The sequence below is a fragment of the Giraffa tippelskirchi genome, chromosome 5 (genome assembly GCF_054371585.1).
Source record: "Giraffa tippelskirchi isolate mGirTip1 chromosome 5, T2T-mGirTip1v1.2.pri, whole genome shotgun sequence".
Classification (NCBI taxonomy): domain Eukaryota; kingdom Metazoa; phylum Chordata; class Mammalia; order Artiodactyla; family Giraffidae; genus Giraffa; species Giraffa tippelskirchi.
In genome coordinates, this window is record NC_137279.1 from 12,137,952 (window position 1) to 12,150,804 (window position 12,853).

A 12,853-nucleotide genomic window follows, 5' to 3' on the forward strand; every position below is an offset into this window, starting at 1 on the left:
TCTTTGTGACCCCATGGGGTGTAACACAGCAGGCCCCTCAGTCCATGGGATTCTCCAGGCAAGAATACTGCTGCTGCTAAGTCGCTGCAGTCGTGTCCAACTCTGTGCGACCCCATAGACGGCAGCCCACCAGGCTCCCCCGTCCCTGGGATTCTCCAGGCACAAGAATACTGCAGTGGGTAGCTATTCCCTTCTCCAGGGGACCTTCCCTGACCCAGGGATCGAACCCGTGTCTCCTGCATGGCAGGCAGATTCTTTACTGTCTGAGCCACCAGGGAAACTCTGCCCCGTTCAGTGTTAGATTTGTATTTAAGGATCCTGCTGGTTGTCTTGCCTGTTGGTACCTCAAGCACTTCAAAATTGTTTTGCCCTGGTTTGAATTACTTTCCCTTTTATTGTCCCTGTTCCTTCTCCTGAGTTTCCTGTTTCATTGCTGGTACCGTCCACCAGAGGGTCTCTGGTCTCCGGGTCATCCTAGAGCCCTTTCTTTCACTTACCACACCAACTAAGTAGTCTTCAGTACCTGACGATTCTGCCTCAGATGTCTTTTCTTTCCATCGCAGTCTGACTCAGGCACAGTCACTCCTTAGCTAGCTCAGAACAAAGTTTCTCACTGGGTTTCCCTGTCAAACCTTCCCTCTCTGCCCCTAGATCTTTCTGTGCATATAAGTCAAACACCAATCTGCCTATAAACTTTTACCTACTCCCCATTGCTTTAAGAACAATTCTTTACAACTTTTTTTTTCTAAATTCCTCTCTTCTACCTGTCTATTCTCTTAACCCCCTTCTAAATGTAGCTTTAGCTGATACTAGCAGCGCTTTGGGGGGCTGTACTGGGTCTTAGTTGCTGTGTAAGGACTTCCTCAAGCTGCGGCGCGTGGGCGTCTCTTGTTGCCCCAGCACAAGCTCTGGAGCATGAGGGCTCAGTAGCAGCACCAGGCTCGCTTCTCTGTTGAGGCATGTGGGCTTAGTGACCCCACGGCCTGTGGGATCTCAGGTCCCCAACCGGGTATTGAACCTATGTCCTCTGCACTGGAATGTGGATTCTTAACCCCTGGACCACAGGGGAAATCCTAGTCCTTTGGCTATATCAAATGTTTTCACAGTAAGTTTTTTTCTTCTGTTTTGATCCTCATTGTTTGACTCACCTCTGTCTTCTCATCTTCGCCTTCCAGAAGTAAAAATCATTGCTTCTGTGTCCTGTCATAGTACTTTTTAATTCTTTTTTGCCATCCTTTGATATGTCACACTGTGATCAGTTGTCTATGTGAGACTTTCTCAGGCTAAATTATTAATTTCTCAAGAGAGAGACTGCTTCCCTCTCCTGTGAAAAATATAACTGTTTTGGTGTTTGAAACTTAATAAGTGCCCTATTAATATATGCTAAAGTTAGGATGCATTGAAATGTATTCAGAGTCTCATAGGTGCAATCATTACACCAAACAAATGGAAAAGTAACGAAGATTAAAACCAAAGAACTCCGTTGCCAATTTTTTTTCTTGAGAGTGAGGGATTTAAATTTATGACAAACATGGGAATTCCCTTGAAAATTCAGATAATAATGAATTGCAGTATCATCTGAAAATTGCTATTTATTCAAATCAGAGCCGCCAAAATATTGTCACTGGCATTTTTTATCAATCCATTGTATTGATGATTTTAAAATAAGAACTAATTTCTGTCCAGGTTGTCTTTGAATTGATTAGTTTGCATATATTGATTGGTTAGCATGAATTGAGGGGAAATAGGATAAAAATACTAAGCTAAATGCATGCTAAAAAAAGTGTCAATTCTGTTCCCTATTGCAAGAGAGGTGGAAAGAGAAACTAATAAAATGGAATAATTAAGTGCTAGACTAGTTGAGATTCATTATAATAAACAAAAAGAAACATGGGACAAGGAAAAATTGTTATTACCTGAAGAAGTAATGAAAGGTTTATTAAGAACTTATTATATCTGAAACCAATATAATATTGTAAATCAGCTGTCAGTTCAGTCACTCAGTCGTGTCTAACTCTTTTCGACCCCATGGACTGAAGCACGCCAGGCCTCCCTGTCCATCACCAGCTCCTGGAGCTTGCTCAAACTCATGTCCATGGAGTCCGTGATGCCATCGAGCCATCTCACCCTCTGTCGTCCCCTTCTCCTCCTGCCTTCAAGCTTTCCCAGCGTCAGGGTCTTTTCCAATGAGTCAGTTCTTCGCATCAGGTGGCCAAAGTATTGGAGTTTTGGCTTCAGCGTCAACTATACTTCAACTAAAAATGAATTAATTTGAATGGTTCTTGAAAAATAGATAAGGATTACATGTGTGAAAATAAGGAATTCCATATGAAGTGAACAACATGGATCAACTGACAAGATTTCTGTGTTTTGAAGGCCAAACTGCAGTTAATATTTCAGCAGGGATCTATGTTGTTCACTTTTATAATATGAAGTTATTCTGTTCTGCTTTGTTTTGTCTCACAGGTGGGTCGGATATTGAGTACCTAGACTTCTATAAGCCTGTCGTGTGGTTTTGGATCCTTGTAGGGCTTGCTTACTTCGCCGCTGTCCTGAGTATGATTGGAGACTGGCTCCGAGTGATATCAAAAAAGACAAAGGAAGAGGTGAGAAATAAAAATGTGTGTAAAAATATGATTTAATTAATTCAAAAAAGATTACTTTTAATGTTTTTTAACAGTTTTTTTAAATATTAAATATTTACTAATTCATTTAAATATTTAAAAATATTTCAACATTACTTAAAATTTTTAATGTTTATGTTTGGTATGCATTTGCTACAGGAGGCTATCAATCATATGAGGTGCAATTTATTGACTTAACCAAAACTTACTAAATACCTCTCCATGTCAGATGATATCTTGGTGCTGAGAGTAATTTGTAATGAAAAAAAGGTGCAATTAAAAACATTTTATTCATTATTTCTTTTCTTTTTTTTTCTTGATTTCCTCAATGACATAGAGTAAATTTTATTCCATAAAGAGACAGTAGGAAATATTTGTGTCAAGATATCAGTAGCATGAAAAAGTGAAGGTAATATATAATATTGAATTTTCACTGTATTGTTTCCTTTTCTCTTAGGTCTGTATAAGTGTGTACACATGCACATGTACACACACACATGTATTCCCCAAAGCTATTTGCATTAGAACCCATTACCCCATGTATGGATTTCAGCTGTTCAAAATGATATCCTTTTATCTTTTTGGTGCAACTATTCAGAAATGACCATTAGAATTTTTGACTCATGAGATTTTGGAAAGTTTGAAATTTCAATCTTAACTCTGAAGATTTTTATAGTTTAGGAATTACATTTTAATTTTTTTGAAAGGTCCATAAGTACTATTAGTTTGAGTGTGACAGAGTAGTGTTTTATTATGATTTCTGTATTTTTTGCTTCTGGGTCTTAGCCAACTTTACTAATTTTTTTTAAAGTACAACAAATTCATAAGACTGGCAAATATACTATCCAGTCTTCCTTTAATTATCCCTCTACTTCATTATCTGGTGTTCATAGACCAAGAAACATCAGTGTCAAAATCTTTGATTGATACAGCAATTGTGATTCTTTAAACATACACCCAAAAGAAATAGACTAAGATGATAAATTATAAAATTAATTTCTCTCTACAAACAAATATTTTCTTTGAACACATCAAGTCATATCAGTTCAGTTCAGTTCAGTCGCTCAGTCATGTCCAACTCTTTGCGACCTCATGAACCTCAGCACGCCAGGCCTCCCTGTCCATTACCAACTCCCGGAGTTTACCCAAACTCATGTCCTATAATTTCTTATTAATACCCAAGGTGCCTATGGTAATTAGAAGGAGTGTAAGTTATCCAACATTTCCCATCATGGATACTGTATTTCTCAGTTGGTAATTCATATATTCAGTCTGTGTGTATTAATCTGTATCTTAGTTACACCACAAAACCAAAAACTTGATTATAAACAAATCAGGAGGACAATATGCTTGACATTCTAGTTTAACTCATGTGAAAAATACTTTGAATAGGACCTCAACTGATTTGCCTCAGTCTTATTGTGTGTGTGTGTCTGTGTGTGTGTGTGTGTGAGAGAGAGAGAGAGAGAGAGAGAGAGGGAGAGAGGGAGGGATAGAATAAGGTTGAGAGGGAGATAATTATGGTTATTTTAACTTCAGTGTACTTTTAAGGATCTTGAGATGCTGAGGAGGACAAAAGAAATTGTAACTAGGAAATATGCTAGATAACATAGCTAAAAAAGGAACTTTCAAACTTCTAGCATAAGCTGGCATTAAAATACATTTTTAAAACACACACACAAGCATTTTTTTCTAAGTAAAACAGAGTCGAACAGAGAATATCTCTGTTAGATAGTTTAAAAAGTATTGTTTTGTGGAAATATGTATTTCCACATACATATATACAATAAATGTAGTATATATTATACACACACACACACATATGTGTGTATATATATACACTTATAGACACACATACACACACACACACACACATACTAAGATTATTATGGATCACACTCCAAAAGTTTGAAAGCCACCAAGGCACATATAGAACGGGGGAAATTTTATCTTTATGCCGCTGGCAAAATATATTTGATTAAAGTTTAAAAGCTCGTATTGTTAAAAAAAAAAAAAAACAGTGCTTTTTGTGATAGGATTAGCTAGCACAAAGCACTAGCATGTTTTTTCCAGAGCAGTGAGATAATCATCTATATTACTCTCCTTGGGCTGCCATAACAGGAGTGACTTACACAGTAGGAATCTGTTTCCTCACAATTCAGGAAGATGGAAGTCCTGGATTAAGGTGCTGGTTTCTGGTGAGATCTCTCTCCTTGGCTTGCAGGTGGTGCCTTCTTGCTGTGTATTCATAGGGCCTTGCCTCTGCACATGTGCCTGCAGAGAGAGAAGGTTCTAGGTCACCTTCCTCTTCTTACAGGGATACAAGTACTGTTGAATTAGGGCTGCACCCTTATGACCTCATTGAACCTTGCATGTGTGTGTAGGTGTGCTAAGTTGCTTCAATTGTGTCTGACTCTCTGTGACCCCATGGACTGCAGCCTGCCAGGCTCCTCTGTCCATGGGATTCTCCAGGCAAGAATACTGGAGTGGGTTGCCATGCCCTTCTCCAGGGGATCTTCCCGACCCAGGGATTGAACCTGTGTCTCTTATGTCTCCTGCATTGGCAGATAGGTTGTTTACCACTAGTGCCACCTGGAAAGCCCCACTGAATCTTAATTACCCCCTTAAAGGCTCTGTCCCCAAATACAGTGACAGTGGGGATTAGGGCTTCAACAAAGGACTTGCTGGAGGACCAGATTCAGGCTGTAACACAATCGTTTCAAAGAAATTTAAATTGCTACATTAACTGGCTTATTTAATATGAGAAACAAGTTTGTTTGCCTCCTTTTGAATGATCTTCTTGATTCTCAGCCAGAAGTGTGAGATGTATCATTGTGTGTTTCCAACACTGAAAAGTGGAAAGCTCTTTTCTTTTTTTACCGTAAGTCTTTTGGCTTGTCCCCCGTCTTTGGAGAGACATGCCCTTTCTGGTGACCGCATCTGGAGAAAGCTCATGTGAGTAAAGGCCATGAGCAAGTTTACGAAACCCTCTGGAGCTGCAGCTGCTCCAGACAGTTGAGCCAGTTGCAATGGAACTGTCACTTTGAGCAGATGTGTGTCTTCTAATTTGTAATGCAGTTTAGGGAAATGACAAAAGTGGGTCACAAATTCAACAGAGAATGTAAAGAGAGAAAGGGAGAGATGATTTATAATTGTGAAAAAAGAAAGAGAAAGACAATTTATAATTCTGAATGTATAGATTGTTAGGGCCAAAATTTTTATAAAGGAAATATGACTAAACATTTCTACAGCAGTGGAAAAAGATTATTGAATAAGTTTAATCTTGAAATAACTCACTAAAGTTAAATAATTAAATAAAAACCAACTAAATACATCCTAGGAGTCATCTTTACACACACAAACCATATTGGGTGACTGCTTACCATGTATTCATTACCTTTTGTACTTAAACCATTCCAAACACTCCAACTTTTAAAAACTGCCTAAATGTTCCGAAGCAACAAGAATGTTTCTAGTTTTCAATTCCATAAGAATGCTAAATAATTTTTGATAACTTGGAATTCTTGCTATTAAAAATGTCATTGGTACAGAACATAAAAAAATCAAAATAACATATATTAGCAAGTTTTCAAGTGGTGATACAAAAACACAAGCTTTCCCTCCCACGAAAGATTCTGGCTAATAGTAAGCTCCAGTCTTACATTAGTTTTTCAAAAACAAATTTCCTTAAATCATATCAGGTAAGTGCAAACATAGAGCTCTAATCATATGTGACCTTATTTCTTTTTTTAATCTTAAAGTCTATTCTGTTTCCAATGAAGATTAACTTTAATGAAAATATATTTAGGAGTGAGGAAAAAGTTTTTGATGAATGTGCTGAAATAAAACATTGATACAGCTAATCTGAAATGTTTGAAAGGAAAGGGTTCAAATTGAGAGAGTAGCACTGAAACATATACACTATCATGTGTAAAACAGATAGCTAGTGGGAAGCTGCAGTATAGCCCAGGGAGCTCAGCTTAGTGCTCTGTGATCGCCTAGAGGGATGGGCTGGGGGGTGGGAGGGAAGCTAAAGAGGAAGGGGACATACGTATACATACAGCTGATTCACACTGTTGTACAGCAGAAACTAACACAACATTGTAAGACAATTATATTCCAATTAAAAATAGAGTTAGTTGGAGCAACACTTTGTAGTTTCAGAAGTGTCACGTATAATTATAGTTGATCTGCATTCCTCAAGGAAAAGAATAATGACCTGAATAATTTTTCCATGGAGTCATATGCGTTTCTGTAAAAGGATTTATCTGTTCCATTATTTCTTAAACTCTAATGGAGAGTAACAATATTCAATGCTGAGAATTGATACGACTAATTATCTTTTTTCTGCGAAGCCATGTGCCCTCTTCTGAGGAAATAATGTTTCCATTTAGAAAATAAAGATTATTTATATATTCTAAGCAGCACAATAATACTGATATCTGAGACAGGTAAAATAAAAATAAGGTGTGACCACAAAATTCAGAAGGTAAATTCCTAAGTAGGCAGAGGATGGTGCATCCTTATGTATAGATGTAGTTCAGTTTGCCACTGCTGACTTTGCTTGAGTTTGAAAGACCTGTAATTTCTATATTGCTCTTGTACTGATGTACATGTACCACAGCTTGTCGGGATGGTCTTGTCCGTATGTGTGACACACACCACTTCAGCCCTAGATCAGCTGCTGGTGTTCTCTGTAGGGCCGGAAGTGGCACTCTGTTGTTGCTGGTTAATGGCTAAGTTGTGTCTGACTCTTTGCTACCCCATGGACTGCAGCACACCAGGCTTCCCTGTCCTTCACTATCTCCTGGAGTTTGCTCAAACTCATGTCCATTGAGTCGATGATGCCATCCAACCATCTCATCTTCTGTCATCCCCTTCTCTTCCTGCCCTCAGTCTTTCCCAGCATCAGGGCAATAAGTTGGCTTTTTGCATCAGGTGGCCAAAGTACTGGAACTTCAACGTCATCAAAAGTCCTTCCAATAAATATTTAGGGTTGCTTTCCTTTAGAATCGATTGGTTTGATCTCCTTGCAGTCTAAAGGACTCTCAAGGGCACTGTAGCTAGCCACACTGAATGTATACCCAAGAGTTGCTTTTTTTTTTTTTAACCAGTGTACTGTGATGTGCTTAGCCGCTCAGTCACATCTGACTTTTTGCCACCCCATGAACTGCAGCCTGCTCCTCTGTCCATGGGGATTCTCCAGGCAAGAATACTGGAGTGGGTTGCCATGCCCTCCTCCAGGGGATCTTCCCAACTCAGGGATGCAACACAGGTCTTCCACACTGTAGGCAGTTTCTTTACCGTCTGAGCCACCAGGGAAGCCCTTTTTAACCAATATCATTTCTTTAACCTCTGAAGGTGTTTGTGCAAGTAACATTCACTTTAGTAAGTTGGCCTTATATCATATTAAGAAAACTCCCTTTGATTAGGAAGCTCTAATGCTAAGCAGCCTTGAAAGACTGTTCCTAGAACTTGTATTTGGCCCCAGCATTGTGCAGGGACCTGAGAATATGGAGGGACATAGTTTTCTTCTGCTAATGACCTGGCGAGAGCATTTGGTCTTCCCTGATCTTCACTCAGGGTGGTAATGCCTCCTGCTAGTGAAAGAGCTGGGATTTAACAACTCTTTATCTTGTCTAGAGATGCAGAACTAAAGAATAGTTGCAGCCAGAGCCTTGGAAAGCTTACAGTAGAGTACTTTATCGTTAGGTCTTATGGGAGAAGTGCTTTTAATATGAAAGGTTTCATATGCCTTTTGAAATAAGTTAGACTTTATTCTGAAAACCTTAGGGAGCCATTGAAGAATTTTAAATAAGTGGAATGAAATATCTTGTCAACAGGAAGGCAGATGGATTATAAACAAAGCCTGATGCTGATAAATCGGTTGTGAGATTATTGAGATTATTGAAGGAATCCAGGTAGTGCAGAATGAAGAGTCTCTGGTGGCAGCCGGATAGAGATGAAAGTAAGGATTTCAAAATTATTTGGAGGATAGAAGAGATAGGTTACCCTTTAGCCGTGGGCAATAAAGAGAAAGTGGGGAATGACATTCATGATTCTAGCTTTGGATGGAATTACAAAACACAGGAGAGTGAGATATTCTGAGTAGACGAGAGGAATGAGAATGTCATTTTGGATGTATTGTGATTGAGGACTGCGTTTGGACATCCAGGTAGCTCATCAAGTGTAGAGAATTGGATATGCAAGCCTGGGAAATAGGAAGGACAGGAGTTGCAGAGAGTTGGCCAGGTTGGGGTGGGGGAGAGGGCATTCATCACAACATGCATGACGATGGAATTTCTGATTATAGATGAATTCACCTAATGAAGACTTGGAAAGTAGTCAACCATAGAGCTAAAAATGGAACCTGGAATAAAATAGTTAAGAGGGTGGATGGAGAGACCAAAAGAATGGGGTAGCAAATAATATAGTTAAATAAATTGATTCATGGAAGGGCAGAGGCATTGAGGTTTTGAAGAGAGGATGGTTCAAATGATGGATCAGACTGGCTAAAGACAATGGGTAAAGAAAGGAACCCAAGGGAAGATTGACACAGTAACCTAAAAAATAAATTAGCGAGAGTTTTCTGTGAGGTTGTGCTCTAAGCCTGCCACTCCTGTAGCAGAAAATTTAAATATTTACCCCTGGATTCTTGGAGGAGGAAATGGCAACTCACTCCAGTATTCTTGCTGGGATAATCCCATGGACAGAGGAGCCTGGCAGTCTACAGTTCATGGGGTTGCTAAGTATTAATAGGACATGACTTAGCAACTAAACAACAACAAAAAACTCTGGACTGTACAGTACATTGGATATATCCTATGTATGTTTTTTAGGCACATCAAGCACAATTCCAAAGGGTAATATTCACAGAATAGTTTACGAAAATGGGAGCATTGGAGCACAAGTAATAAAAAACTGTTGATGGAGCAGTGTAACAGCATTGATACTGGGTACTGGTAGGCATGCATATGTGGCAAATATGGACAGTGTGGTGGGGTGGGGGATGAACTGTGGAGTGACAGTATCAAAGAGGCAGAAAGAGGAAAACTGGTCTCGTGGAAACCAGTTAGGGAATTTATTTAACGTCTAATTTACTGCTAAATCACTCATTTATTCATTCATGTAAGAAAAGATTTACTAAGTATAATATGATGTAGAGTATGTTAGGTTCTGGGAGTAATTTTCCGTCTGTGGGAGTTTGAGCCTTATCTCTTTATTGGAAAGATACCATAGGTGGTGCACTTCCTTATTTATCTTTATAATGATAAATTAGCTCCCTTGGTAGCTTAGTTGGTAAAGAATCCACCTGCAATGCAGGAGACCCTGGTTCGATTCCTGGGTTGGAAAGATTCCCTGGAGAAGGGAAAGGCTACCCACTCCAATATTCTTGGGCTTCCCTGGTGGCTCAGACGGTAAAGAATCCACCTGCAATGTTGGAGACCTGGGTTCAGTCCCTGGGTTGGGAAGATCCCCTGGAGGAAGGCATGGCAACCCACTCCAGTATTCTTTTCTGAAGAATCCCCATGGACAGAGGAGCCTGGTGGGCTGCAGTCCATGGGGCCACAAAGAGTCGGATATTACTGAGTGACCAAGCACACAATGATAAATTTGCCTTTACTTTTCTTCTTCTAGAGGTGGAAGAGGGAATTTTGAAAATGAAGGCCCTTAGTCTTTGATTAATTTTCAAAATAGCCTACTTTTACTTTTTTCTTTACTCTTCCTCCTTCCCTCCTTTCCTTCCTTCCTTTAATCCTCAAACAACACATCAGACTTTATAGTTGTTGCTTTGACTTCTAATATATTTGGAGGAGGGGTGATATATTTTTGTTTTTTTCTGTTGAGACACTAAAGGCATTATGAATGACTCGAGTTGGACTGTGGGCACAACATATGCTGATCATAAGACATCTCAGGTTTATATTTTAATGCAGATAACTCTTCTTCGTCTAAAGAGTTAGACTAGAATAAAATAGAGATGGTATCACAATTATTAAAAATGAGGCATATCTAAAGGGCCCTTGTCTTCTGCCCCATGGGGAGGGAGATGTCCCTCACTATGCTTTGGGGAGGGCTTCCCTGGTCTCAGATGATAAAGAACCCGCCTGCAATGCGGGAAACCTGGGTTTGATTCCTGGGTTAGAAAGATCCCCTAGAGGAGGGCATGGCAACCCACTCCGGTATTCTTGCCTGGAGAATCCCATGGACAGAGGAACCTGGCGGGCTACAGTCCATGGGGTCACAAAGAGTCAGACACAACTGAGCAACTAAGCACAGCACAGAACATGCTTTGGGGAAAAGATCAAAGCAGACTTTGAGCTTCGTCTGCTGGTTTATATTTCACTGTACCTCACTGTGCCATGGAGAAAGTTCCTTCTCTTTTTCATTCCTACCCTCAGCTCAGCAAATCATCACCTATGTAGTAAACAGGCAACTGGAAAGGACAAGAAAAGAACAGATAACATTATAAGACTTAAATTATGCTTTGAGATAATAGTAGCTCTCAGACACCAGGGTATGTCTAATTTCTAAATGATCTTTATGGATAGTCACTTTTGGAGAACCCAGTCCCCAAGTTGTATCTCTCTTTCATCTCAGTATTGTGGTGCATACTGTGAACCTTTCTGAGTCTAATGTTAGGAAGGTCTTAGAAGGCAAAATATATGTTAAAAACAAAATAGGGTTTGAAGTGGTGAAAATGGAAATACTTTCCTTCTAGAATATGCTTTATTTCTTTTTTTAATCTTAAATGCGATGAAAGTGTTCAGTTGTCAAATGCTGCTGCTAAGTCACTTCAGTCGTGTCCGACTCTGTGTGACCCCACAGACGGCAGCCCACCAGGCTCCCCCGTCCCTGGGATTCTCAAGGCAAGAACACTGGAGTGGGTTGCCATTTCCTTCTCCATTGCATGAAAGTGAAAAGTGAAAGTGAAGTCGCTCAGTCGTGTCTGACCCTTAGCGAACCCGTGGACTGCAGCCTACCAGGCTCCTCTGTCCGTAGGATTTTCCAGGCAAGAGTACTGGAGTGGGTTGCCATTTCCTTCTCAGTTGTCAAATAAGAATCACTAAAAAGGAAACTGAAGCACAGGGAGATGAAATGACTTAAAGGTTATACAGCCAGCACATGATAGAATCCGTAATCAACCCAGATGGCTTGACTGCATGGCCTAGCCTTTTGGCTAAACTAACTTTTTTTTTCTATACTGCCTCCCAAGTGCTCAAAAAAGTTGGTTATATATTGTTTTTTTTTTCTTATCATTTTACATGTAGGTAATATTGACACATTAGAAATGAGTACCCAACTCTAACCCATTTGTTACAGTGCAGCTACAGAGAAGAGCTTTGTGAATTTATTACATCAGTTTGGTCACTGGTTGTGTTATGATCAGTGAAATCTAAAGCTTTGACGTTCTTTTAAATAATTGGAAATGATTTGCATCCTTTCTAAAATGTGTGTGGGCTTTGGAACCCTTAAAACTGAGATTTAATTCTATCTTAACTATTTACTAGCTCTGCAAACTTCACCAAAATACCTAATCTCTTAGTCACCATTTTCTGCGAAAATGCTATTTAACTCCCTTTCTGGGGCTGCTGTAAAGATTCAGTGGGTAGAGTGTAGGATGTGGCTAAATTCTTACTGAATGCTTATTCTTTTCCTCGTGGGTTTTCTGAAGGAATTAGTATCAAATTATTGTCCCAAATCAAATGACCTGTAACGTTCTAAGATCATCATCTATATGCCATCATGTATTGTTCTCTATAGAGTATAAAATGCTGTGAGCGCTTATATGTCTAAACATCTTATCTGGTTGAAATGATAAAAACACAAAAGAAAAGAACTGTGTGCTGTGCTAAGTCACTTCAGTTGTCTGACTCTTTGTGACCCTATAGACAGTAGTTCTCCAGGCTCCTCTGTTCATGGGATTCTCCCAGCAAGAATACTAGAATGGGTTGCCATGCCCTCCTCCAGGGGATCTTCCCAACCCAGGGATCCAACCAGTGTCTCTTATGTCTCCTGCATTGGCAGATGGGTTCTTCACGACTATGGCCACCTGGGAAGCCCCAAGGAACAATTAAGGTTATGTATATTGCTAGAATTTGATCATTATCAGAGTCCAAAATAGCCTAAGAGAAAGGTGAGTTCAAAGATTTCAAATATGTTGAATGTTCTCCGGACTTGAAAACTAGTTTTTGCATTAAATGTTCCTTAAATCTACCTAGATTACT

General features: G+C 39.5%; 1 protein-coding gene across 2 annotated transcripts in view; it reads left to right on the plus strand.

Moving 5' to 3' along the window:
* Positions 1–12,853, plus strand: part of KCNK2 (potassium two pore domain channel subfamily K member 2) — a 483,277-nt gene that overhangs the window by 442,067 nt on the left and 28,357 nt on the right. For both annotated transcript variants that reach the window (XM_081491320.1, XM_081491318.1), the window contains exon 6: positions 2,467–2,606. In XM_081491320.1, the coding sequence (XP_081347446.1) occupies positions 2,467–2,606 (140 nt within the window). The remainder of the gene's footprint in view (positions 1–2,466; positions 2,607–12,853) is intronic.